This window comes from Portunus trituberculatus, chromosome 33 (assembly GCF_017591435.1).
Source record: "Portunus trituberculatus isolate SZX2019 chromosome 33, ASM1759143v1, whole genome shotgun sequence".
NCBI classification, from domain to species: Eukaryota; Metazoa; Arthropoda; class Malacostraca; order Decapoda; family Portunidae; genus Portunus; species Portunus trituberculatus.
In genome coordinates this window covers 2473553-2501052 of record NC_059287.1, presented here as the reverse complement: position 1 = coordinate 2501052, position 27500 = coordinate 2473553, and the positions used below count along the sequence as shown (strand labels likewise).

The 27500-nt window shown below is 40.2% G+C and overlaps 1 protein-coding gene across 4 annotated transcripts in view; it reads left to right on the top strand.

The window, feature by feature from the left end:
• The window catches only part of LOC123512160 (BMP-binding endothelial regulator protein-like), a 164659-nt gene that overhangs the window by 131019 nt on the left and 6140 nt on the right, over positions 1-27500 (top strand). For 2 of the 4 annotated variants that reach the window (XM_045268365.1, XM_045268366.1), the window contains exons 7-14: positions 6948-7130; positions 8364-8746; positions 11326-11439; positions 12949-13092; positions 13388-13511; positions 14722-15082; positions 15706-15839; positions 18680-23214. In XM_045268365.1, the coding sequence (XP_045124300.1) occupies positions 6948-7130; positions 8364-8746; positions 11326-11439; positions 12949-13092; positions 13388-13511; positions 14722-15082; positions 15706-15839; positions 18680-18897 (1661 nt within the window). In that variant the 3' untranslated portion in view covers positions 18898-23214. Of the gene's footprint in view, positions 1-6947; positions 7131-8363; positions 8747-11325; positions 11440-12948; positions 13093-13387; positions 13512-14721; positions 15083-15705; positions 15840-18679; positions 23215-27500 lie in introns of those variants that run through there. The other 2 variants (XR_006677036.1, XR_006677035.1) reach the window with 2 other exon arrangements.

Genomic DNA, 27500 nt, shown 5'->3' with positions numbered 1-27500 from the left:
CAAAACAGACATAAACAGACAGACAGACAAAAATATAGATGAAGAATGAAAAACAAAGAAAATTACAAAAAAACTAACTTCTCAACAAACAGACAGACAAACATACAGACACACAGACACACAGAAAACTTAAAGACATGCAAACTGAGACAGACACAGACATACTAAATCACAAAAAAAGAGAAATAGACACAACCCAACAAAAACACAGACACACAGGCAGACAGACAGACAGACATTACAGTATTAACTAAAAATTCGTAAAGGTGGCTTGGAATAGACGGACGGTTGACAAATAAGAAGACAGAAACAAAAATGGAAAGATAATTTTGTCTTATGGTCCAATAATAGAGACTAATGCTAATGGAGAAGAAGAAGAAGAAGAAGAAGAAGAAGAAGAAGAAGAGGAAGAGGGACAGGGAAAACAAGGAAGAGCAGGAATAGAACACAAAGTAATACAAAGAAAGTCTAAAAAACAACACACTGTAAGGTTGTTGGTATTAGTGTGAGAAGCAGAGTAGAATAGAATCAGAAGAAAGAAGAGAGGAAAAGAATTAGAATATAAAGGAAAGAAGAGAAACAAGAGAAGGAGGAGAAGGAGGAGTACATGACCAGAGAGAAGATGAGACCACATATTAGCGAGTTTTGAAGATGAGACCAAAAATTAGCGACTTTTGAATATGAGAAAAAATGTTAGCGAGTTTTGAAGATGAGAAATGAAGTATGAAGGATCTGAGGATGAGGATGAAGGATATATAGGAAGCGGAAATGGAGAATGTAGGAAAGAAAATAAAAAGAATCTATTTGTAAAGATTTTGTAGAGAAAGAGTTTAAAGATGCAGAGAATGAAAATAGAAAGAACTGAACATCATAAACGCGCAGAGAGAGAGAGAGAGAGAGAGAGAGAGAGAGAAGGGATCTGATCAGTGTAATGTAATTTGCGAGTATCTTTCCTTACTTAAAGTGCTCTCTCTCTCTCTCTCTCTCTCTCTCTCTCTCTCTCTCTCTCTCTCTCTCTCTCTCTCTCTCTCTCTCTCCTCTCTCCTTTCCTTTCTCTTCCATTTTCTTCCTCTCTTTCTTGCTCCTCTCTCCTTCCTCCTCCCTCCCACCCTTCCTCCCTTCTCTCTCTCTCTCTCTCTCTCTCTCTCTCTCTCTCTCTCTCTCTCTCTCTCTCTCTCTCTCGCTTTCTTCCTCCTTCCCTCCTCCAAATATGACATAATGAAAGCCTTGAAGAGAAAAAGAGAAATTTGAGCGGCAAAAGTGCAGAATTATGGCGTTTTATAAGGTGAAGTTTCTCTCTCTCTCTCTCTCTCTCTCTCTCTCTCTCTCTCTCTCTCTCTCTCTCTCTCTCTCTCTCTCTCTCTCTCTCTCTCTCTCTCTCTTCTCTCTCTCTCTCCTCCATTTTCTTCCTATTTATCTTTTCTCTCATTTCTCCTCTTCCTTTTGGCTTCCTTCTTTCTCTTCCTAATCCCTCTCTCTTCCTTTTCCTTCTTCCTCTCATCCTGCAGTTTCATCCTCTTCTCTTCTTATTCCTTCTTCCTGCTTCCTTCTCCATTTTCACTCCTTCCTTCTGTTCATCCATTCTTATTTCCGTATTTTATTCTCTCATGTCTCCTCCTTCTCCTCCTCTTCTTCCTTTTCTTCTTCGTCATTTTCCTTTCTTGTTATGCCTTCTTCAGTTCTTCTTATTTGTATTTTTCTCTTCTCTTCTTTCTCCTCTTCATCTTTCTCTTTCTCGCTATTTTTTTCTTTATTCCTTCATATTTTTCTCTCACGCGCTTCTTCATCTTCTTGTTCTTCTTCATCCTCCTCCTCCTCGTTCTTCTCCTCCTTCCACGATATCACTCTCTCATTAGTCTTCCTCCTTCCTGTTCTTCTTCATTCCTTCTTACTTTTTCCACACGCTTACTCCTCCTCCTCCTCCTCCTCCTCCTCCTCCTCCTCGTTCTTCTCCTCCTTCCACGATTTTACTCTCTCATTCTCGTCTCCTTCCTGTTCTTCATTCCTTCTTACTTTTTCCACACACCTACTCCTCCTCCTCCTCCTCCTCTTCCTCTCCTCCTCCTCGTTCTTCTCCTCCTCCCAGTATTTCACTCTCTCATCCTCGTCTTCCTGTTCCTCTTCATTCCACGCCTCCTCCTCCTCCTCCTCCTCCTCCTCCTCCTCCGTGCCTCGAGGGTGAGCTAAAGTAATCCCAACAAGGGTAAGCGGCGAGTGAGAAGAGAGTGTTCCTCAGCCATCATTAAAGTATTAAGGCGATTACACTGTTATCTTAGAATGGCGGATAAACTGGTGACTTATTTTTGCCTTCGAGGTGCGCACGCTAATTGTCCGTCCGGTTCATGTTTCCTTTTATTATGTTCTGTTCTTTTTTTTCTTTTTTCTATTCTTTTTTTTTTTTTTTTAAGGATGCATTGTTTTGTTTACGTGTTTGATTTGATTTTTTTTTTTTTTGTCTTTTTGTCCGAGTGCGTATTTGTTGGTCTTGTGGTGGTGGTGGTGGTGGTGTGATAGTAATATTAGTAGTAGTAGTTGTTGTAGTAGTAGTAGTTGTAGTAGTTGTGGTAGTTGTTGAAGTCGTTTTTGTCGTTGTTGTTGTTGTTATTGTTATTGTTTTTGCAGTAATTATTATAGTAGTATTGGTAACAATAGTAGTAGTAGTAGTAGTAGTAGTAGTAGTAGTAGTAGTAGTAGTAGTAGTAGTAGAAGTAGTAACAGCAGCAGCAGTACTAGTAATAATGACAGCAATAATAGTCGTAATAATAGCATTAGTAGTAGTAATAGCAGTAGTAGTAGTAGTAACAGTAAAAGCAGCAATAGTATTTACGCTAGTTACAATGATAAAGACGACCCACAAAATAGTACTACTAAATATATGTCAGAAGATAGATATTAATAGAAGAAATAGATAATGTTGGTGATAGTGATAGTGATGGTGGTGGTGGTGGTGGTGGTAGACAGTGATGTTGGTAGCAGATGGCTGATGGTGATGGCGGCGAAGATGGTAGATTTTAAGTTGTGGTTTAAGTACTACCATTTTTTGCACGACCACATTACTTGAACGTTGGTGTCAAGATTCAGTAGTCGTGAGTCGTACCATTGTGCCATTGTGAGGTGGTGGTGGTGGTGGTGGTGGTAGTGGTGGTAGTTTGGTGTTGTGTCGACGGTTGTAATATTAGTAATGATACTGATAAAGACTAATATGGAGGAGGAGGTGGTGGTGGTGGTGGTGGTGGTGGTGGTGGTGGTGGTGGGGGTTGTGGTGGAGGTGGTGGTGAGGGAGGAGGAGGAAGAGGAGGAAGAGATGAAGATGAAAGGAGAGAAGAAAGGATAAGTAGGCAGAGAGAGAGAGAGAGAGAGAGAGAGAGAGAGAGAGAGAGAGAGAGAGAGAGAAGACTAGATATTGAAGTAGAAGAGATAGATAAAAGAAACAAAGTAGGAAGAAGAAGAAGAAGAAGAAGAAGAAGAAGAAGAAGAAGAAGAAGAAGAAGAAGAATGACTCTATAACAACAACAAAACATCGGAGAAGAAGGAAGAAGAGGAGAAAAAGAAGGAAGAAATGAAAAAGAGAAGAAGCAAGAGGAAAAGAAGTAAGGACAGTTGCAAAAGTCAACGAACAAACGAACAGGGAAGCAAAAAAAATGGAAACACAGGAGAACGAAAACCAAAAACAAGAAAAACAAAAACGAAACGGAGGAAAAATAACACTAATAAGAGAAGGAAGAAGAAAAAGGAGAAAGGAATAGGAGGAGGAACAATAAAAGCAGATTAAACATGAAAACAAAAGAAAAAAAGGAGACAAAATCATAAAAACAAAGAAGAAATAGGTGAAAAGTACCAGTAAGAGGAGGAAGGAAGAAGAGGAGAAGGGGAAAGTACGTAGAAGGAGAAGGGTAAAGCCCAGAGAGAACGGAGAACAAGGCCACACAGTTCCGGGGGAGGGACAGAGAAGCCAGGCAACGTAACATACATAGCTCAAGGGGGGAATATAACCAAGTATGAATCTCGCGTTACAAACTCTGCTTTTACTGCCGAAAGTGAGAAGAGAGTCCCGTTAGAGGCAGAGGAGACCAGGGGAGTGTGTAGTGAGGGGCGGAGAGTAGGGGAGTGACTGTGTGTGAGTGTGAGTCCTCCTCTCTCACTGTAGCATTAGTAATCCCAAGGGCAGAGGGAAAGAAGTGACAGAAGTTGCCATTTTGGGTTGTGGCTGCGAGTGAGTGAGTGTCTGTGGGAGCCGCGAGGGAGGACTAAGCTGTTTTTGTTGTTCGTATTAACATAGATAGTGGTGGTGGTGGTGGTAGTGGTGGTGGTGTGATGATAGTGGTTGTGACTGTGCCAATGGTGGTTGTGGTGTTATCTTGTTGGTGATGGTAGTGGTAGTAGTAGTAGTAGTAGTAGTAGTAGTAGTAGTAGAAGTAGTAGTAGTAGTAGATGCAGTGAAAGTAAAAGAACTAGTATTAACAACTAACATTATCATCATCAACAGCAACAACAACACTTGGGGATTTCAGTATTGCCACACACACACACACACACACACACACAGACAAACACATATGCATTTTTTCCTTCCTGTGACTTATAAATCAGGAGGAGGACGTTTCATCATTTGTTGCTTTATCTATTTGTTTTTTTCTCTTGAGCCAGACCTGCCTTTCAACATTCCATTCCACCTCACTGTTTCCGCTGCAGTGTCTTCATATCAAACACAGATTGAATAAATAAAAACACAACGAATAACATAAACAGGGTAGAACGTGTAACAGACAATAAAGAAAATGAAAAAAAAAGGAAAGAATTGGAATTAAAATTAAACTAATCTTCAGAAATGGGAAGTAAATTTAGGAATATGAATAATAGTTAAATATAAAAAAAGAAAGTGAATAGAGCAAAAAATGAATTAGATAAAAAAAAAACAAATTATAAAACTAAATATTTTACTCAGGCAAGAGAGAAAAAAAAATGATAAAGCAAGAAAAGTAAGAGCAAAAGGAAGGACGGAACACCAGAAGGAGGAGATGGAAGAGGAGAGAGGAGTAGAAAAGTAGAAAAAAAAAACAGAGCAAATAACAGTAATAATGCAGCTAAACCAAGAGGAAGCCAAAGGATGATAAGTAAGACGACAACCACCTCATTGAAACCACAGACTGACACAAAATCAGAAGTAATAGTGTGTGTGTGTGTGTGTGTGTGTGTGTGTGTGTGTGTGTGTGTGTGTGTGTGTGGTGTGTGTGTGTGTGTGTCAGTGTGTGTGTGTGTGTGTGTGTGTGTGTGTGTGTGTGTGTGTGTGTGTGTGTGTGTGTAGCAGTACTGAAATTCCCATGTGTTGTTGTTGATGATGATGATGATGATTATGTCGTTTCTCCTCATATTAATACTGTTTCTTTTATTTTCACTACTACTACTACTACTACTACTACTACTACTACTACTACTACTACTACTACTACTACTACTGTTGCGTGTGTCACCGATATAAAAATCAAAAGAATGATTTATAGGTAGATAGATATATGATTAGATAGATAGATATGCATATAAACAAGCTGATTCATGAATAGAAAGATTGATAAAATTAAGTAGCTTATGGATAATTTGTTAAGTAAATACGAGGATAAGTAGATAAATGGATAGATAGACAGACAAACAATAAGATAGATAGATAGATAGATAGATAAACAGATGCCATTAGCAGACTGCAGATTAAGAGACATTCATATATATGTATTGAAAGTGGAATCAGGAGAGAGAGAGAGAGAGAGAGAGAGAGAGAGAGAGAGAGAGAGAGAGAGAGAGAGAGAGAATTAATTACACAAATAAATCATTCAATTAGAAAGACAAAGAAATATAAACGAAAGGGTAAAGGTAATTTGAAACACACACACACACACACACACACACACACACACACACACACACACACACACACACGTTACGCCTTATCAATAATTCTGATATTCTCTTTCAAAACACGAAGGCCAAAGTAGTATTAGAGAGTCCATTTCATTCAATTCATGTTTAATCTTGCTATTCTAAACTGCGAAGGTAAAGTGGCGTGTTAGAATATTAATCATCATCTTCATCGCTACTTTTCTTCCTTTCATAATCTCCAATACAAGGCTCAAAATCTTTGTATTGCCTTTGTTTTTTTTTTTTTTTTTTTTTTTACTTTTTCGTAGTTTTTTTTATTTTGAGTTTTTACGAGTTTTATTTATTTATTATTTTTTTTTTTTTATTTAGAAGCTCTTGTCGTTTTCTGTGGCGTTTGACGTTTCTTTTCACACAATTTCAACAAGACTTCTGAATCTCTAGCAGTTTGTTGTGAGTTAGTGGTGTTTTCAAGTGTTTTCGTGACTCCTCCAATAGTTCTAACAATGATTTTCCACTTCTGACAAACTCTAATGAAAGATATTTGGATTTTTTAAAGGTATTTTCATGATTCTTGTAATAGTGCAACAAGGATTCTTCACTTTTAACAGGCTCCAGTTGAAGTTTTTGGGATTTTAAGAGTCTAATGACAGTTTTAAACATATTCTGCTTGTTCAAATTTCATGAGAGTGAGTATTTTCATGATCCCAGAGACAGTGTAACAATGACTTTGCACGAACAATTAAAAACAAAGGCTTTAGTCTCCACAAGTAACAGGAGAACGTAAGAAAATAGGAAAATAAGAATAAAGTTACAATAAGCCATCAGGTTTAAAGGCGGCACTTGGCAATCTCTGTGACCAAATACTAATCTTTCTGGCCTCTGAAATTAATCCTGAACAGACCTCAAAGTGTTAAGAGTACTAGAATGAACTCTCTGTCACTCTTTCCTGTGTCCCCAAGTACTTCTTCAACCCTCAGGCTGTTGGAGTCCCGGTCAGAACCCGAGCCGCTAAGAGGACGAACATTAAGCTCTCTGTGTTTCTTCCTGCGTCATCAAGCTCTTCTTTCTCCCCTCAGGTTGCTGGCTGGAGGGGCGCCGCGTGCTGGAGGGCGAGACTGTGGCTTCACGTGCCGACCCCTGCGTCTCCTGCACGTGCTCCGGGGACCGTCTCACGTGTCAGAAGAGGGCGTGTCCCGTGCTCTCGTGCCCACCAACTCGCCGTGTTATGACCCCTGGGAGTTGCTGTATGACTTGCCAAGGTGAGGTGCTGCTGCCTTTGCTATTTTTTCTTTCTCTTCTTTTTCCACATTTTTCCTTTTCTTTTTTCTGTTTTGTAATTTTTCTTTTCTTTTCTTTTCTTTTTTTGTTCTCTACGCTTCCCTGCCATATTCCTCTCTCCTCCCTGCTTCCCGTTTATCACTGTTATCTATCTCTCCTCTTCCTCCTCCTCCTCTTCTTTCTCCTCCTCCTCCTCCTCCTCCTCCTCCTCCTCCTCCTCCTCCTCTTCTTCTTCTTCTTCTTCTTCTTCTTCTTCGTTTCCTCCTCTTCCTCCTCCCAATCCTTCTCCTTGAACCAAAAATTCTAAACTTCAGTAGTCGCTCAATACAAAGACAACAATAAAGGTGACAGCGGCTGACAACACCACCACCACCACCACCACCACCACCACCACCACTTTGCTATCAGCCTTCACTAACACACACCTGACAAGACCACATCATCATCTTCTCTTCTCGCTTTTCCCCAGAGTGAGAGAGTGACACCTTGCACGAGTCTCTTCCAGCTGTTTTTATCCCTTGCATCTTCCTCTGTGACTCTCATCCGTTGCCGCCCTACCTCTGTTCCATCCCTGCATCTCAGAAGCGGCCGTATTCAGAAACGCTTGACTCTTTCACCACGACAGTTTTCCAAGGCCACAGAGACGACTAGCCGAGTTTTCAAGACAGTTTCTTCTTACAATAGTCTTGAAATCTTGCTAATCCATCAACCGAAACCATAAGAATACCCTTAAAAACATGAGTATCTTCAACTAAAGCCTCTGGAGAGTAGTGATGGTGAAAGAGCAAAGCGTTTAAGAATACTGTCCTTTCTTTCTTCCTTCGATATTTTTCCTTAACTTTTTCAGGGTCCATATTCTGAAACTCTTCGTAAATGCACCGCCACTATCTTCATTGGGGTTTAAATGAAGTGACACGTTTGTTTTTTAATGTGTTTTTAAAGATCTAGTGAAAGATTAACTTGAGTTTGATATTGTTAACAGGGGAAACACTCTTGAGAACCCATCTAATAGTGTTTGTGGTAAAGAGTTTCTGAATACAGCTCTAACACTACTCATAAGACAACCACCACCATCACCACCACCACCTAAACCACCTAAACCACCATCATCACCAACTAAATCATTACCATCATCACCACCACCACCACCTAAACCACCATCACCACCACCTAAACCACCTAAACCACCTTACTAACCCTCACCTCCCACACAGGCTCTCGAGGACTGATCACACCGCCGGGCGAGCGTTGCTTCCTGTCTGGCTTCCTGTACACCACGGGCATGCAGCGCACCCTGGACCATTGCACCACTTGTACCTGCCACAAGAACTACATCACCTGCGAGCGCACCACCTGCCCCGTGCTGAACTGCCCGCGGGAGGACCAAATGACCCCCGAGGATGAGTGCTGCCCCGTGTGCGTGAAGAGACCTTACAGCGGGAAGACTGAGAACTGCACCATCCACGGCATGACACGCAGGAACGGGGAGCAGTGGCAGCTAGACCAGTGCGCCACGTGTCAGTGCACCAACGGTAGTGTGGAGTGCGAGTTTATGAAGTGTCCCTACATGAACAAACCGTGTCCGCCTGGCTACAGGGTACGTGACTGACCGCCTGCCTGCCTGCTTGTCTGCTTGTCTGTCTGTTCGTGTGTGTGTGTGTGTGTGTGTGTGTGTGTGTGTGTGTGTGTGTGTGTGTGTATGATCTTGTGTGTGCTTAATTAGAATGCTTATTTACTTTTTCTATCTGTCTGATTTGTCTATTTATTTTTTGTCTGTCTTTCTCTTGCGCTCTCTCTCTCTCTCTCTCTCTCTCTCTCTCTCTCTCTCTCTCTCTCTCTCTCTCTCTCTCTGTTACTTCTCTAATCATTCTATAAAAATGAAGCCTTCACTTCATTCGTTTATTAATATTTCTTTTATTTACTGAGTTGTGTTCTTGTTTATCAGTTTATTCCTTCATTTGTTTACTTATGTGCGCGGAGTATCTATTCACTTTATTCATTTGTCCATTCACTTTTTCTTTATTAATCTTGTTTGCTTTTATGACTAACAACTCTCTTGTATGCCTCCCTTGCACTGCTACTTGCCTACCTATACACTTACATACAGGAAAGAAGAAAATATGTTAAAATGTACTAGTGTCCTCTCAAGTTGTCCTCCTCCTCTTCTTCTTCCTCTTCCTCTTCCGCTTCTTATACTATTATTGCATGGACTACTAACTGATTTATTCACTTACATACAGCAAAGGAAAAATTATCATGTTGAAATGTACTACAGTGTGCTCTCAAGCTGTCCTGCTCCTCCTCTTCATCCTCTTCCTCTTCCTCTTCCTCCTCCTCTCATGCTTTACAAGAGGCCTCAAGTTACATCACTGCTCATTTGGTCGTGTTAAATGTGTATATTCTACCTCACGCTCTCCACCGTCACGCTCCTCATAAGGCACTCGAGTTTCATGGATGCTCCACTCTCCTCGTGTTAAGCAGCAGACACTTTGCCTTCCTCTCCCTGATAACCTTAAAAGAGGGACAAATTCCACCTCTTGGCTTCTTATTCACGTGGTTAACTCAACGTGCAAGTTCATTTCACTGGAGTCTTATTTTTTGGTGTTGTTGGTGTTGTTGAGGTTAAGTGTTAGTTGATGTTTTTTTTTTCTTTTTGTGTGTGTGTGTGTGTGTGTGTGTGTGTGTGTGTGTGTGTGTGTGTGTGTGTGTGTGTGTGTGTGTGTGGTTGTGTAATAGAATCTCTCTTTGTCTCTCTTTCAGTCTTTCTCTCTCTGTCTCTCTCTCTCTCTCTCTCTCTCTCTCTCTCTCTCTCTCTCTCTCTCTCTCTCTCTCTCTCTCTCTCATGCAAATCGTGTCCGCTCTAGTTCCTCTGTTTCTCATTTCTGTCATTTTCTGCAGACATAAAGACTCACGTTACTTTATACTGCTTTTCTTTCTTTTTTTTATTTATTTTTTTTTTTATTCGTGTTAAGCTTTTGGCCAAGTTGTTGTTTTTTTTCCTTCTGTTTCTCCTTGCGTAGTAGTTTCTGGATGTCTCGAGTCCTGCGGTAAACTTTTCAAAACATGCAATTAATGACTCAAGTTAGACGTAGCTTTCATATTTTGTTGCACTTCCTCACACATTGCACCCAAAAACTCCTCTGGGTTCATGTATTTAGATTGTCGTTTTTCTTTGTGTGTGTGTGTCTGTGTGTGTATGCGTGTGTGTGTGTGTGTGTGTGTGTGTGTGTGTGTGTGTGTGTAACAAACTTAAAGAGAGATTTACTTAAAACTATGTAAGTTAAGACAGCTGTGTTTTTCTTTTTATGTTTCTTATTTTGACGATCTTACCAACACACAACACACATTCCACCTCTTTTGTTTCTTTTACGCAAGGGAGGTGGACCAAGAATTACATAGATAAAACGAAGAAATGAATAGATAAAAACGGATAAACGACTAAAAAAATGAGCTTACGAACATGAGGAAATAAGAGACACTACGAGGATCCGTCAGGTCAACTTTTCATCCCCTTCCATGAATTTGTCTAATCATTCCAACCCTTCAAAACAACTCACTACTAACGATTTCATTAGTGAGTCTTTCCCATTCACCCACCTTATATCAATAACAATTCCTTCCTACTTATTTTCTCAATCCAACATTATGAAACTTCAATAATGGTCACAGAACCTCAAGCCATCACCACTCAATACAAGTAAGAATAGGTACAGCTTTTCCTCTCATATTTTGACAACGTGGTACAGTGGAACTATGCGTGCTTTGGGGTCCGAGGGTCTCCAAGCGCACGGGTTCGAATCCTGTCCACGGTCCGAGTGTAGGTTGGGCTTCCTCACTCAGGGCAACGGTTTCCTAGCGGGTGGGCTTTGAGATACGAAGTATCCCAAAAGTATGCCCTTTAGCCCATAAATTCCCGTGAAAAGCCCACATGGTATAAAAACAAAAACATACAGTACAATCTATCTTAAGCTTCCACAAGAGTTCCCTGCGTCCCTGTCAACGCATGGAATCAGGGAACGAGTATAGGAACAAGTGAAAGAAAGACCCTCTAACAACCATACCCCGACAAACTCAGATAAAGACGGGTTTTTCTCTATATATCTTGATACACACTACATTCCGCCTCAAGCCTCAAGAGTTCACGCATTAATAAGATTTCCCTTGTGTGTCCTGCAGCGCGTGGAGTCGGAGGATGAGTGCTGTCCGCGATGTGAGGAGGCGCCCGGCGTGTGTGTGGTGTTTGGGGACCCCCACTACCGCACCTTTGACGGAATGCTCTTCAATTTCCAGGTAAGAGAGAGAGAGAGAGAGGGTTAAGGGGTGTTACACACTTCAAAGATGCCAACTTGAGATAGAGAGATGAAAGGAAAGACATACACGTCCGTTCTTCATCTTCCCTATTTCGTTTTCCACATGTAAACATTCTCTTCCTTCCTTCCCACATCCTGTGCTTCAAATGTTGTACTGCATTGTGGCACACTAACCCGTATTCTGAAACGCTTTGCTCTCTCACCATCACTGCTTTCCAAAGGCTCCACATGAAGATACTCGTGTTTTTAAGAGTATTTTTATGGTTCTGGTGATGGACTGGCAAGATTTCTAGTTTATCAAAAGGAGAAATTGTTTTGAATACCCGGCTAGTTGTCTCTGTGGTCTTGGGATATTGTAGTAGTGAGAGGGAAAGGCGTTTCTGAATACGGCATCACCATCACCACCACCATCACCACCACCACCACCACCACTACCACTAACATCACTGAAGGACCACAGTATCTCTACACAGCCGCCAAAGAATATTAATCACCACTAATCTTAATCCTACCACGAATAAAATCACCACAGTCACCACCACTGTCACCACCACCACCACTAACATCACTGAAACACCACATCACATCTCCACACAGCCGATAGAGAATATAAATCACCACTATTCTTAACCCCACCACGAAAACATTACCAAAGTCATCACCACTATCACCACCACCACCACAAAATCTCCACCGCAAGACACCTTCCGACTGCAACCACAAAAATCTTAATCACCACCACTCTTAATCCACCAACTACAAGATTTCCACCACAACCACAAACTCACCACAAGCTCACCACAATTCATCACCATTTTAGTTTTCTCTTTTCATACATAAGAGGTTTTCTGGCCAAGGACGATGAAATGACCGTGAGAAAGGGATCCAGTAAAAGATTCCAATCCCTAAAAACAGATTAATTTCAAATAATATCCACTCTTGAATGTGTTTAAGTCATAGTTAATACCAAATACAGAATTGGCCAGAGAGTCTCGCAGTTTACTAAGTTGCTTTTGCCCTCTAAGTCCATCCTTTGAAATTCTACCTTAACTCTCTCTCTCTCTCTCTCTCTCTCTCTCTCTCTCTCTCTCTCATACTTCTAATCAAGTTCTCATCTTTTTTTGCTATGTGACCCATCCATCTCATTCTCCAATCCTTTTTCGCTTCCATAACTCATTCCACTCCAAGAATAACCATTGTACAGTGGAATAGATACCTGAAGACTCTGAATCTCCTTCCTCTTCTTCCTCACGCCCCTCTTACCCTCTTCAGTGCTGGGACGTATTCTTACCACGAGTTTGGCGTATGATTAGACGATTTTATTGACATTAGGAAGGGTCTATGGAGGTCAGAAGATTAATGCATAGAGTCTTCACTATTTTAATCCCCGCATAGGTTTCTGAAGCTGTATAAAATCCCCAAATAGCAAGCAGAATACATATGAAAACACGTCATGGTACTAAAGGGGTTAACTCTCCCTCTCCTCTAGGGCGCCTGCAAGTACACCCTGGCCGAAACCTGCCGCGGCGTGCCCAGGTCGTCCAGATTCAGCCTCAAAGTGAACAACGACGCCCGACGCTCCAATAACTTCTCGTGGACCAAAAGCCTCACCCTGCGACTCCCCAACGCCAAGGTGAGAGAGAGAGAGAGAGAGAGAGAGAGAGAGAGAGAGAGAGAGAGAGAGAGAGAGAGATTGTTAATGTAAGTTGTAAAGATTTTCACTTTTTATCGTTTTCAGTACTTTTACTACTACTACTACTACTACTACTACTACTACTACTACTACTACTACTACTACTACTACTACTACTACTGACACTATTAACACTGCCACTGCAATAATAAGTGATGATACTACTACTACTACTACTACTACTACTACTACTACTACCACCACCACCACTTAACCGCCTCATTGTCCCTCCCAGGTGAAGCTGTGTCAAAAGCTTCGAGTCAAGGTGAACGGTACAGTGGTGAAGCCTCCGTTTGAAGCCCCCGGAGTGATGAGCCTCAAGAAGGAAGGGCGCGCCGTCACCCTCACTACTCCTGAAGGTACGACACACACACACACACACACACACAGTCAATTAGCATTCATTATAGTTTTCCTCCTTCATTCAAATTGTGTTCATAGCTTTGTATCTTTTATTTATCCTTTTTTTTATTTTATTAATTGCAATGTGAGTCTTGACTGTGATGTAAATATTGCAAAGTTAAACGAAAGCTGTTGGGAAGTGAATGACCCTTTGGAGTTTCTTGACGTCAGAATTGTTAGTTATAATTAGCAGCAGTTAGTCACGCAGAGGCAAGCAGGGAAGAGGAGCAGGAGGAGAAGGAGGAGGAGAGGATTAAAGGTTTGCCCATCACGTGATACGCAGAGCCAATATTTGGATGAGTTAAATAAATAAGTTGATATATCAGTTATTTATAGCGATCGGTTTTCCTTCTCGCTCTTGCTCTTCTCCTCCCTCCTGATCTTCTCTTCATCTCCTCCTCCTCCTCCTCCTCCTCCTTCTCCTCTCTCCTCCTCCTCCTCCTCCTCCTCCTCCTCCTCCTCATTATCAAGTAGTTAGCTGGAATAAGCTCCTAAATAGACTGGTGTTTGTTCATATGCATCTTCTGGTTATCCTCCTCCTCCTCCTCCTCCTCCTCCTCTTGTATTATTGACGTTTCTTCTATAGTGTTGAGCATTTTCCTGTACTATTATAGCCATGTGTACTATCCAGTTTTTTAGGTCATTACATATAAAAAGTTTCCTCCAGTAATAGTATAGATGTTACCCTAATTGTCTCAAGGTCTGTTGTTGTTTGGCCTTTCCTTGTATTCCTTTATTCATATTTGTACTCCTCCACCTCCTCCTCTCTGCTGCACTGTCTTGTCTCTCAACACTGTGGCAAGCTAGTACTTACCAAGCATCCTGTTTATGCCTTACTGTTTGATTTTCTTTGTATTCTTTTATATTCCACTATTCCTACTCACTATGATATTCTTTCTACTAGTAACTAATGAAGAGAAGGATAGAGTAGGATAGTTAAGCAGCCAACAAGTACCTGACTTACTGCCATGATGGTGACTGGTGATGTTTGTTTTCCTTTGTAATCCTTAATAATCATGTCACGAGCATCAACACCGCAGCCTTTCAATATCACCTTTCCTGCATCACCACTATCACCAGCACTACCACCACCGCAATATTTTTCATGCTACCCTTTCTTACTCACCACCACCACTGCTACAATAACCACTCTGCCTCCTTCCATAGGCGTGAGTGTGCTGTGGGACGGCCTGAGCTATGTAGAAGTGGAGGTGCCGCGTTCAATGCAGGGCCACACGTGCGGGCTTTGCGGGAACTACAATGGCAACGAGACGGACGATATGGTGACTAAGAGAGGCGTGAGAGCTGACGGGGCCTCGCAAATGGCAGTATCGTGGGCAGTAGGGAGGGCCAGAAAGTGTTCCCTCAGGATGAACAGACACAACGCCTCCCAGAATGGTCCAAGGAGGAGACCACAGAGATTGACTTGCTCCGAGACTCACAGGCCGGGGCAGAATGAGTGTGGCCTCCTCAACAGCACTGTGTTTCAAGCTTGCCATGCTGTTGTCCCCTTTGAGAAATTCTACGAGTGAGTTTTTAAGTGTTTTTTTTTTTTCCGTCTTGTCTTGTTTTGTCTTGGTTGTCCGTTGTGGTGTGTTGGTTTAGTGTCTTGTGTGTGTGTGTGTGTGTGTGTGTGTGTGTGTGTGTGTGTGTGTGTGTGTGTGTGTGTGTGTGGTCGTCAAAAAGATTTAAGTCATACATTCATTCGTGTTGTCCTGTCTCTGTGTCTCTGTTTGTCTAGTCTTTTTGGTGTTGTTGTTAGTGGTGATGATGTTGATTTTGTTGTTGTTGTTGTTGTTGTTGTTGTTGTTGTTGTTGTTGTATTTTCTTCTTTTTCTCTTTCTTCTGTTAATGCACAATCATAGCCTTTTTCTTGGATTAGTTGAGAGAGAGAGAGAGAGAGAGAGAGAGAGAGAGAGAGAGAGAGAGAGAGAGAGAGAGAGAGTTATGTAATTTTCGTGTTGATATAAAACAAACAGTTACAATGAAACCAAAAAAAGAATCAAAAGAATGAAAAAAATCTGAAAACCAAGCAAACCCTACTAATCACCACCACCATCACCACTAACCCCCACCACTACCCCCACTACCACCACCACCACCACCACCACCACCACCACCACTAACCACCACCACCACTACCCTCGCCAGGTCGTGTATGCTGGACATGTGTGAGTGCAAGTCGCCGCGCCGCTGTGAGTGTGACACCCTACAAGCATACGCGAGGCAGTGTCAGCGTGCGGGCATCGAGGTGGAGGAGTGGCGCAAGATCAGTGGCTGTGGAGGTGAGGAAGGTTTTTACAAGACTTTAGTAGAATTAGACCTCTTTTTTCATGATTTCTCCTTTCTTTTCATTTTCATTTGTTCACTTTTCTTTTTTTTTATTATTTTTGTAAACTAATTTTTTTTACATTATTATTATTATTATTATTATTATTACTTTTTTTCTTGGTTTAGTAGAAATAGATCTTTTTTTCATGATTTCTCCTTTCTTTTTTTTTTATTTATTCACTTTTCTTTTTGTATTTTGGTTAATTTTTTTACTTTTTTATATTCATTTTTGGTTTTAGCGCAAGTAGATCTTTGTTTTCATTATCTTTCTTTCTTTTCTTTTATTTATTCACTTATTTATTTATTTCTTTTTTTGTACTTTGGTCTTCCCGCTCTCTCATACCGTCCTCTCTTTCCTCTATCTTTCCTTACGTGTATTCTACTCCTTCCTTCCTCTTATCTTACTCTCCCTTATCTTCTCACACCCTTTTCTCTCTCCCCCTCCCTCGTTTATTGATTTTTGTATATCAGTTATTTTTGTAAGCCATTTTTCATATTAGTATTTTATTCTTTCATTGCTTCGGTACAATTAGATTTATTTTTCATTATTTTTCCTTTATTTTTTTTCATTTAGTTATTTATTTTTTGTAGATTGTTTTTTTTTACCATTTTTTTTGCATTTTTACTTTGGCTTTAGTATAATTAGATCTCTTTTCATTTATTTCTTCTTTCTTTTTCTTTTATTTATTCATTTACTTACTTTTTTTTGTGCAGATCGGTTATTTTTGTCAGCCATTTTTTTTTTACATTAGTTTTCTATTTTATTTTGTCTTTAGTATACTTATATATTTTTTTCATTCATTATTCCTTTCTTTTTCTTTTACTTATTCATTTATTGAGTTATTTATTTTTTGTACAGATTGGTTATTTTTGTCAACCATTTTCGTCTATTTTGCAATAGTATTTTTGGGGGAACTTTAGTGCAATTACATTTTTTTTCATGGTTTCTCCTTTCTTTTCCTTTATCTATTCTTTTTTTTCTGGTTATTTTTGTAGACCATTTTTTTTTACTTTAGCATTTTCTTCACGCTGAGTTTATTTCATACAGAATCTACTCTTTTTCACATTTTCTTTTTATATAGTATTTGAAACCGTACTTTTTTTTCATAGTGCAGTTTCTTCGTTGCACATCATTTTCTATTCTAACAGCATTTTTCTGCATTAGCATTATCATTTTTACAAACATTTTCCTCTTTTCATAGCATTTTCTCGTTTTACACAGTATTTTCTCTTTTACACATTTTTCCTTCTAGACTAGCATTTTATTTTCTACTCTGCCTTTTTCACAGCAATTTTAGTTTGTTCTTGTCTTATGGTTTATGCAGAACAGTGTAATCAAACCGCCAGGAAGGATACAAAGGTCTACCGTTCTTGGCAATCCTTTGAAATCCTCTACTCTTTCTTTCATTGCACTTTCCTGTTCTTCGTACTCTTTTCAAACCCTCGGTGAAAACTTCCGAAATCATAATAAGAGTATTTTTTCCTTCACTGCTCTTTCATGCACGTCTCTTTCATCTCACTGTGCGAAGCCAAGAATACCAGCCAAGTAATTTTCCGCCCTACTTTTTAAAGCCTTTGCCAAAAAAAAAAAAAAAAGCATGCTCTTCCTTTACCCGTTCCCTTCTTTTCTCTTCGTTTATCTCTCTTTCGCTATCCTATCCACTCCTGTCCTTCCCTTCATTTCCTTTTACTTCCATTTATTTCCGTTCCATGCCTTACTTTTCCTTCTTTTCTGTTCTCTTGTCTTCCCTAAGCTAACGAATTTCTTCCCTCCATTCCATTCTTTAACATACACCTCTGTCTCTCTTCTTTTCTTAACAATTCAGCAAACACTCTATTCAATCCTTCCCTCTCTAAACTAAGACTTTCCTTCCTTTCTGCGACGCCCTCTGACCTACATACGATGTTGTTGAGGTGCCAAGGAATTCATTATTCAGACAGCCTCTTCCCCTTCCCTGATTCCTCGCTCCTCACCCCATACATCAAACCTTGCCTATCTCTACTTCTTCTCTGCGCCTCTGCATCCCTTAACTCAACTTCATCGTCATTTATTCAGTCTCTTTCTGTTCCCTCGTTCCTCATTTCCCATGCATAGATCAAACTAAGTCTTCTATCTGATTCTTTTGTCCTCAGTAACCTCTAAATTATTCCTGATTCTTCGTCTTTCCCTCACACTAAACCCTTACCTTGCCACTCCCACAATTATTAGGGATCTGTGTGTTTTCTCCTTCATGAGACACTTACATGGTTCTGACTTCGTGTGGACACAATACCTCATTTTCCCTCACGTCTTTCTTTGCTGTTATTTGTTCTTTGGTTCTTCACTAATTGATCAAACTCAGTGTTCTATTTGTTACTCTTCTCATCCCCTTCATTTCTGTTTATCTTCCTCTTGACACAAAATCTTACTTTCTCACACGCCTCACTGCTGTTGTTCATGCAGCAGCTGTAATATTCCTTCCTGCTGTACGTTCTGCATACCTAGGGATCTTATACCTGTCTCTATTACTTTACTTACTCTCGATAGCCAGTGTTTCTTTTTATCCATTGTATTCTCACCATCAGATTAAACCCATCACTTTATCACCTCATCTTTTTGGGGATGAAAAAACTTTGCTTTAGAAATGTATCATTGAAAATGTTGTTAAGTGAATATTGAATGAGTTACAGAGACAGGTGTGATTGAAAATGCTGTTTGAGTCTTAAGTTATAGTTGGCAATAAGATGTCATTCCACTACCGTCACTGGGACCACTGAACAACGAATTACTGACACGTCTCCTTCCCTCCCTCAGGTCTGAAGTGCCCCCACGGTGCCAAATACATGGAATGCGCCCCGTCCTGCCGCGCCACCTGCCGGAACCCGACGCCCAATCCTAAGTGCCACCAGAAGCGGTGCCGCCCAGGTTGCTACTGCCCGCCGCCCACCGTGCTGCACCGCGGGGCATGCATACCGGCCACGGAGTGTCGGAGGGGCAAGCGGCGAAGAAGGAACCGCCGCAGGAACCGCTGAAGTGACGGGGCTGGTCGGGCGAGCGGGAGTCGGGTGGCGGTGATGCTGGTGGTGGTGACGGTGGTGGTGACGGTGATGGGGGGACTGTACTAAACGAGACGCCTCCTCTGTGTGTGTGTGTGTGTGTGTGTGTGTCTGTGTCTGTGTGTACATGTGTATGGCTGCTCTGGCACCTGTGGAGACGCAGCGTTACCAGATAAAAAAAGAAAACGGGAAATTTACACTAGTACCCCACCAGCCCAACTCTCCGAGCATTGGTTCCTTGCGTCCACCACGGAGATGCTCACCTCGCGCTCGCTTGTCCAGCCAATCACAGCGTGGCAGGCGGTGGAAGGACGCACCTGATTGGCCAATAATACCAAGCTCTTTCTGAATGCCAGGCGGCCCCGCGAAGAGTGACTGAGGGAGACCTGTTCTGATCTCAAGTGTGTGTGTGTGTGTGTGTGTGTGTGTGTGTGTGTGTGTAATATGCATTCACATTTGTGCTTACATGTACACTTTTCTATTATCTATGTACGAAACTTCCCATATATATATAACAGTGTAGTTGGTCTAATGTGTGTGTGTGTGTGTGTGTGTGTGTGTGTGTGTCCTATAATAATATCCGTTCGCTGTTGTTTGACGTTACTATAGTATATATATACAGATGCAATCCATAAAAAAGAGCAAAAATAATTCATTGTTTGTGCTTTGATACAAAAAAATACTTGCTGCCAGTATCCTTTCAAAAACTATTGTGTTGAGGGAAGGCACGGGAGGAGGAGGAAGACAACAAGGAGGAGGAGGAGGAGAAGAGGGTGATGCACGTGCCTGCTGCGTGCTGTCACCGCGTTATCATATCACGTGATGTGCCAGAAAGGAGTGCAGTGAGGACACGAGGATGACCCAGTGTTGTGTGGTTTGTATCGTGAAAGGAAGAGAGGAAATTCAAGAAAAAAAGATAGGAAGAAAATGTTGAAGAAACGGAGAAAGAGAAGGGAGAGAAAACGAAGAAATGAAAGAAGTTAAAAAAGTTATTGAAACCAGTTATCATTGTAAGCACCAACTTCTACATGATGTAAATGTGTGTGTGTGTGTGTGTGTGTGTGTGTGTGTGTGTGTGTGTGTGTGTGTGTGTGTGTGTGTGTGTGTGTGTGTGTGTCTCAAGGGGTCGAGGCAGGAGGAGAGAAGTGGACGTGACAAAGTTCCTACACTGATGATGTGATGACGTAAAATATTTTCCAGCAAGGATGTAAAAAAAAAGAAAGAAAAGAAAAGTAAAAAAAGGTTGGTACTGGTGACTGACCCTTGTTTATCTGTCTGTCTGTCTGTCTGTCTGTCTGTCTGTCTGTCTGTCTGTTGGTTGTAACACTGAGATGACTGTTCACACACGCACCAGATTATTATTTTGGTTTGTACTGAAACTGAAATTAGTAAGCAAGATTCGCCTTCCGCACGCAGACCAAAGTGTTTCTCGTTCCCCGTTTTGTTGTTGTGTGCTGTCCTGTCGGGAGAATATGGCGTGGCGGCGGCGGCGGCGGACACAAGTGATATGATAGTGGTAGCTAGTAACTAAACAAATACCTGGTCTAGATCCATACTCTATGTATTATTAAAAAAGCCGAACGTGAGCTGTGAAAAGACAGAGTGTTTCCGTTTCACTGCCTGAGAGGTTTTACACTGTGGAGATGCACCAAAGACTAATTAATATACTGCGAGGACTTGGCTTGGATAGCAGCCGGCGACACACGGACACACGGAAAGCTGAAGAGAGTTCGATCCCTTGAGAAGAACCAAGCTTACTGAGAGCACCGAGGAAGATCTGTATTCCTCCCTTGAGTGAAGAGCAAGATGAGGAAGGAAGGCTTGTTACTTTAAGACTTTCAATGATACGTCAGTGAAGGACGAAGTGAGTTTCGGAGGACAGAGTACAGCGATGGAAGAATAAGGACTCGATTCTACAAGACGGTGCCATATGACCGTTCTGTGACGCTTAAGTTAACCAAGAAGCCATGGATTTGAAGACTATCGGGTATGTTACTAAAGACAGGACCAAGTGAGTAGAGGAGAGCAGTGATGGACGTATTGCTACCTAACCCAGTGACAGGCGCGGCTGTGTGGGACGCGGGGAAACATAACAGTCAGAGGCGGGAGAGAAGCCGCGGCGACACACAACCAGGCAGTGAAACGTGTGGTAATGTTGCCAACTGGGGCCAGATACTCGTAATGCAAACTGTTTTATTAGATAAGATGTAACCCTTAAGTGCAGCAGGAAAGAGAACGATGTCCGGTGAGAGAAAGACTAAAGACAAAACCTGCCATATGACCAATTATGGAACCAAACAGTAGAGTTGTGTCAGAGTCGAGATAAAGACTCCGCTCTTGAACCACGGAACTGAAGCATGGTTAGTATTTGCCCCAAACTCATCTGCCAACCAAGCAAACATACCCATGCGGCTTGGAATCAGACCCACACTCCTGGAAGCTATGGCAGTGCAAGCATCGTGTTCTTATGAGCTGCTGGGTGACTGTGAGGCGCTCTGGAACCCGTGAAACAACCGATATGTGAAACAGTTGCTCGAACCATGTTGTCTAGTCTCGAAGAAAAAAGTGGAAGACACGTTGCAGTGATGTTTACTGTGTTAGTATCGCCTGGCTGGCGGAGTGTGGAGGTGGAAAGCAAGACGTGTGGCTTGTGGCTGCAAATTATGTGAGTAATTTTACCATTGGGTTAAGATATATTGATACTTTTATGTTTTCAGTTGCAGACAATACTCCCGTTTTACTTTATAGTACCGTTCTTATTCTTAATTCTCGACGAATGACGTTGTGTTATAATTCCGAATATTCAATATGGCGAGATCTGATACCTGGTACTGCCTTGGCTACGTGTACTGTCTAAAATTCAATAAAGCAAAAATCAGTAAGGAAATGACATAATTCTCCCGTGCTAGTAAAATGAAGCTGAGACTTTTTAAATACCACAAGAAAAATGCTATTTTCAGATAAAAACCACGTCATAAACAAAAATTCCACTAAACTCACTGCTACTAACAATCAGAAGCGAAAGAAAACGAAATAGCATTATGATAAGCAAAACAGAACTGAAAATTTTGAAATGGGTATTGTAAGAGTATCAGGTTTGCATAGACATGTGGGAAATAGACATACTGAATTAAAACTGACAGCTAGTAACACTCAAAAGACAACGCAAAACTAGACTGCATTATGACACTCGTAGTAGCGAAATGAAGCCGTTAAGTCTGAATGTCACAAAAACTTATAAAGCAGAAATACTACAATAATTACTAGACTGACTGGAATCAAGGTAAAAGGAAAAAAAAAAACTGCATTAATAATCGGCATGTTCTGGTGAGTGTCCCGCACAGCCCCGTTGGTCACGCCTCCACCAGGGACGTGAATGTGGTGTCGCCTAGGGGAGGGAGGGACGTGTGGGTGTGGTGGTGGTGAGGTGTGGTGTGGTGTTATTGAAGGAAAGGCTTGTGATGATCGCCTCGACTACTGCGTTGATATTGTTAACTATTAATCATACTACTACTATTTCTACTACCATTACTACTACTACTACTACTACTACTACTACTACTACTACTACTACTACTACTACTACTACTACTACCTGCTCCATGTTGTTGTCGTTCGTTCTTTCTTTTAGTTTGTTCTTTATCAATATTATTATTTTGTTACTACTATCATTATTATTTTTATTATCATTATTATTATTATCATTATTATTATTATATCCAGTACCAGTTCATATTGTGGTTAATTTAGGCATTTCTTCTTCTGTCTCATGTTTCATCTAACTTGCTATTCATACATCAAAAAAATTGTATTGTATTTTTGTTACCATTATATTTTCTTTTTGTAGTGTATTGCTCTACTCACTATTACCAGACGCCGTTTTCTGTTACTTTGTAGATATTATGCACCATAGCTTCCATTATTACCTTTATCATTCATGTTTTTTTGTTTTTTTGTTTTTGTATAGTTTTATATACGTGTAGGTAAAAGTTGATATTTAATTTTTCTCCTATGTTACGTCAACTCTATATTATATCACCATAGTTCTCTCCACTGTAACGTTACGCTATTTAAACAAAAAAGAAAAGAAAACGTAGAATAAAAAAAATGCATAATAGTAATAGGAGACATTGCAAGAAATACTTAAATGTGTGTGTTCCATAATATATTCTCATTTTTTTATACTTTGAGCAATTATGATGATCTGCTGTAGTTGTGCCTCAAGACGATGGCTGTAAGTGGCGTCCCTGGATAGATGTGCTGATACTCTTCTAGTAAACGTTTAACTGTGAATGCAAACGTCTTTTATTTTATCATTAAGATCCGTGGACAGAACATATACCTTCCTCTGTCTTGACTTGGTATTTCGATTATTTAGAAATTGCCACATTGGGTCAACCTTCTCCAACATGCACGATTTTCTATCACTCAAGATTCATAGTACTGACCAGCCCTCCACTCTTCCCTTTCCATTCCACTAGCCAAACTCACAAACTAGACATAATCAACTCAGACGCAGGCTGGAAAGTGCGTTGGTAGAACAAGATACATAAGGTCAGGGATAATAGTCGTAAAGCTGGTTGCAAGAAAATCTTTGAGAACGATTTTGAAAGCGCCAAGGTCTCTCATCTCAACAACAGCAGAGGGTAAAGAATCCCATGGTCCTACAACACGAACAGATAAAAAAAAAAAAAAGGCGACGGCATTCTAGGGAACAACGGTTATAGGCAAGTTTCATTTGGTGGTCTCTTACTCAGAACTGGAGCATAACGAAATAACTTAGTTGGCTCGAAAGGAACAACACCATGCATGATCTTCCAACACTCAATAAGATCAGCTCTTATAATCTTCCCCGGAGAGAAAAGAAATGAAGTGCTGAAATTCTGTCTGCATAGGATAGGTTCCCCAGACCACCAATATTTCTAGTCTATCTTCGCTGAACTGATTCAAGTAACTTTACGTCATTAGTGTAGCTAGAATTCCACAAACTGAGCTGAATTCAAAAGAGGATGGATGTGAGTAATGTATAGTGACATCACATAATCGACATAAATTTGGCAAGTAAGTTAGAAGTCACATCTGCTTTTGAGTCCACAGAACGAATATATATGATGATGAAATTTCAGTTTGGTATCAATCAGGACTCCTAAATCTTTATTCTGATTAGTAAATGGGATGGGAATATCAATCAATCAGTGGGATGGGAATATCATCAATAAAGTAATGATTGAAAAGACCAACAAGAGGAAGATTTCTACCTTATCTTAATTGTACACATTTGTCAGGGTGAAGGTTAAGACCCCAAGATTTTGTCATTCCATTCAGGCCATCGATGTCTTGTTGGAACACTGCTATAGAGTTTATTGTGGTGTGAATATCATCCTTTGAAAACTTAACATAATTTTTTAAGTCATCAGCAATGATCTTATATTGGCAGTTGAATGAGGAAGTCAGATGGTTAATGTAAATCAAGATGAGCCTGATCTAGGACTGTGCCCTGGCGTACACCACTCATCATACTTCTGGGAGAACTAGAATAACCATTCACTACAACTGATACAATCCTCCCAGTAAGAAAGTTGTGTCCAGGATAAAATATTACTAGAGATGCCCAATTGGTGTAACTTTGTGGTCAAAATGGAATGGCAAACTGCATCAAAGGCTTTGGAAGAATCAGGTGAGATTAGATCGATTGTAGCACCTGCATCAACGCCTTGATTTATTTCATCATAAGTCAGGCGTAATTGATCCCGAACACTCCTATTCACCAAGAAGCCAAATTGGGAATCAGGTAGTATTAGGTTGTTTTCTAAATAAAGATTAAGTTGTTCCATAATTATTCTTTCTAACATCTTACAACTCATCACATTTCTGGGCTGGTGTCTCTTCCAATCCCACCAGTTCGTAAGTATTTTGCCTTATATTTAATTATTTCTGAGTACTTTGTGTTTCTAGGCTCAGATGTGTAGACAGTAGAAGGAAGGAGAAATAAACGAGACGGACGAAAAAAGAAAAGAGATGAGGAAGAAGAGTCGTCATGCCACAATATTTACCTCAGTCTTCCTTGTAATCTCGGCATTCTTTATAAAGCACTCTGGTGTCTTGAGGTATATTTTGGGTGCATTAAGTGTATTTCGTGGTGCTGCATGGTGTTTTGATTGTATACGGGGTGTTTTGAGTGTGTTTGAATATATTTTGGGTGTTCTCAGTTTGTGTTAGATGGTTTTAGGAATATTTTACGTACTTTGAGTGTGTTGTGGGTGTGTTTTGAGAGCATATGGGAGGATTTTGTGGTGTTTATGATGTTTTTGCTGTGTTTAGGGAAAATATTGAATGTTTTAAGTGGCTTGGATGGGAGTGGGGGTGTCTTGTGGGTGTAATTTGTGTTGTGGGGGTGGTTTTGGTGCACATAAACTGTTTTTTCTAACGAGTTTTGTTTGTGTTTGATGATATTTTGAGGTGATATTTTGAGTGTGTTTGGTTATTTTTTAATGTTTTAGTGGTTTGGGTGTGTTAGGTGTGTGGGAGTGGTGCTTTGGGTGTGTTTGGGTGTGTGTGTGTCTTCTAAGTATGCCATTACTTATATACATAAATATATGCATGAATACATACATACATAATAAGAACAGAAATTAAAGAACAAGAATAACAATAAGAAACCAGTAACACCGAAGATCTGTCACCATTAAATTTTTCCGTCCTTCTGCGTGAAAATAGGTAAATAAATATATAATGATAATAAATAAAGAGAGAGAGAGAGAGAGAGAGAGAGAGAGAGAGAGAGAGAGAGAGAGAGAGAGAATATATATAAAAGGCGTGAAGAAAAAACAGTTTAGAATTATTGCTCTGATTACCCAAGACTTAATTAAGGCGGCTACGAGTGTTTTGTTTAGATACTGTTATCGCGGTGACTGAGATATCTGTGCTGCTAATATAGAGTTTCGTCCTGCGCGTCACAACCAAGTGGGTATTATTTATTTAGCACCATCATGACTTTATCTTCTCTTTTTTCTTTTGTTTTTTTTGTATAGATACGCTCCGAGTTTTTTTTTTTTTTTTTTCATACTTTTTTTCAGTTCTCGCTTTTTTATACTTTATTTTCTGTGTCTTCCAGTTGTTGTTATTTTTATCTGTTGATATTTTTGCCATTTCTCATTCCAAAAGTGACGAGATTACAATTTCTTTGGGTTTATTCATTGATTCATTCTTTCTTATTATATAGATTCATTCCAGCTATTCCAGCTATTGCCTTTTATCTTTTCTTTCAGTTATCTTTTTTTTTTCTTTTATTTACACCTTGTGGGCTTTTCATGGGAATTTCTGGGCTAATAGGGATACTTTTTGTGGTACCTCCTATCTCAAACCCCACCCGCTAGGAAACCGTTGCCCCGAGTGAGGAAGCCCAACCTACACTCTATGTCGACATTTATCCCTTTCTGATCTGTAAGGAGGCCGGCGACTGGGTGGGCCTTTTTTTTTTCATCTTTTTGCTGTCCCTGGCCAGTTTTCCCCTCTTTACATAAAATAAATGTTTGTTTTTTCCGATTCTATTTAATATTCAGTCCTCTCTCACTCATCAGCCACGTGGTTAATGTTATCTAATACCTACTCAAACAAACAGACTTTATATAATTTTAGTTCTATTATCATCTCAAGTCGGTAAAGAAGAGACTTATCAACTGCCTTCTCTCCAACTTGAAATCACCTGTAGACTGTCCTTCGATTCTTGTTTGAACAGATGGTAGTTAATATTTTCCAATCTTTTATTTATTCATACTAGTTTGTAGCCTTGTAGTGTTACAGACTGTTCTTAATATCAAACTGCTCGGGTACTGTTTTATTATCATCATTTCTTATCCTTGATTGAACAGATGTCTGATAACTTTATCTCGGAGGATTTTTGTCTATATATTTACTTTTTGTCAATTATTTCATCTTAAAGTCACTTCGATACTTTTCAAAACATTGTTCAAACCGATATCATTGAACTATTTCCTACGACATTTCATTTTTTTTTTTCTTTTTTTGCCTTCTTTTAATTTGAAGATCACTTGGGTAATAAATGTTTTGCTTTTATTCATACTTCAACAGATATCCATTATTTTTTTTCTTTAACTCTATAATTATATTTATACATTTTCTTGCCATCCCTTGATATAAAAACCACTTGGATACTGTCTATTTTGAGACACGTGAACAGATGGCGGTTAAGCATTTTTTTTTATCATTTGTAAGTCGGTACTGCTTTTACTGTGCACATTTGCAGCCTCTCATTAATCCTTACGTCATATCTTTCATGTATTTTTTTTTTCATTCTAACTAACGTCAGTGAGAGTTGTATCACATTACGTTGGCATTGCTTCCATCATGCGAACATGAAGTTTTTACATTGCAGTTATTATTTAGCATCAAGGGACTTATCCTTGTGAGGGAATTACAGGACTTACAGATAGAATTACAGGAGTTTCCATAGATAGTTTACCGCAGTATAAGATCTGAGGTGACGAATGAGAAAGGAAGGAATGGAAACATGGAGGGGAGAAAATGTAAAGGAGAGGCTGATAAGGTCGAAGGAGGGG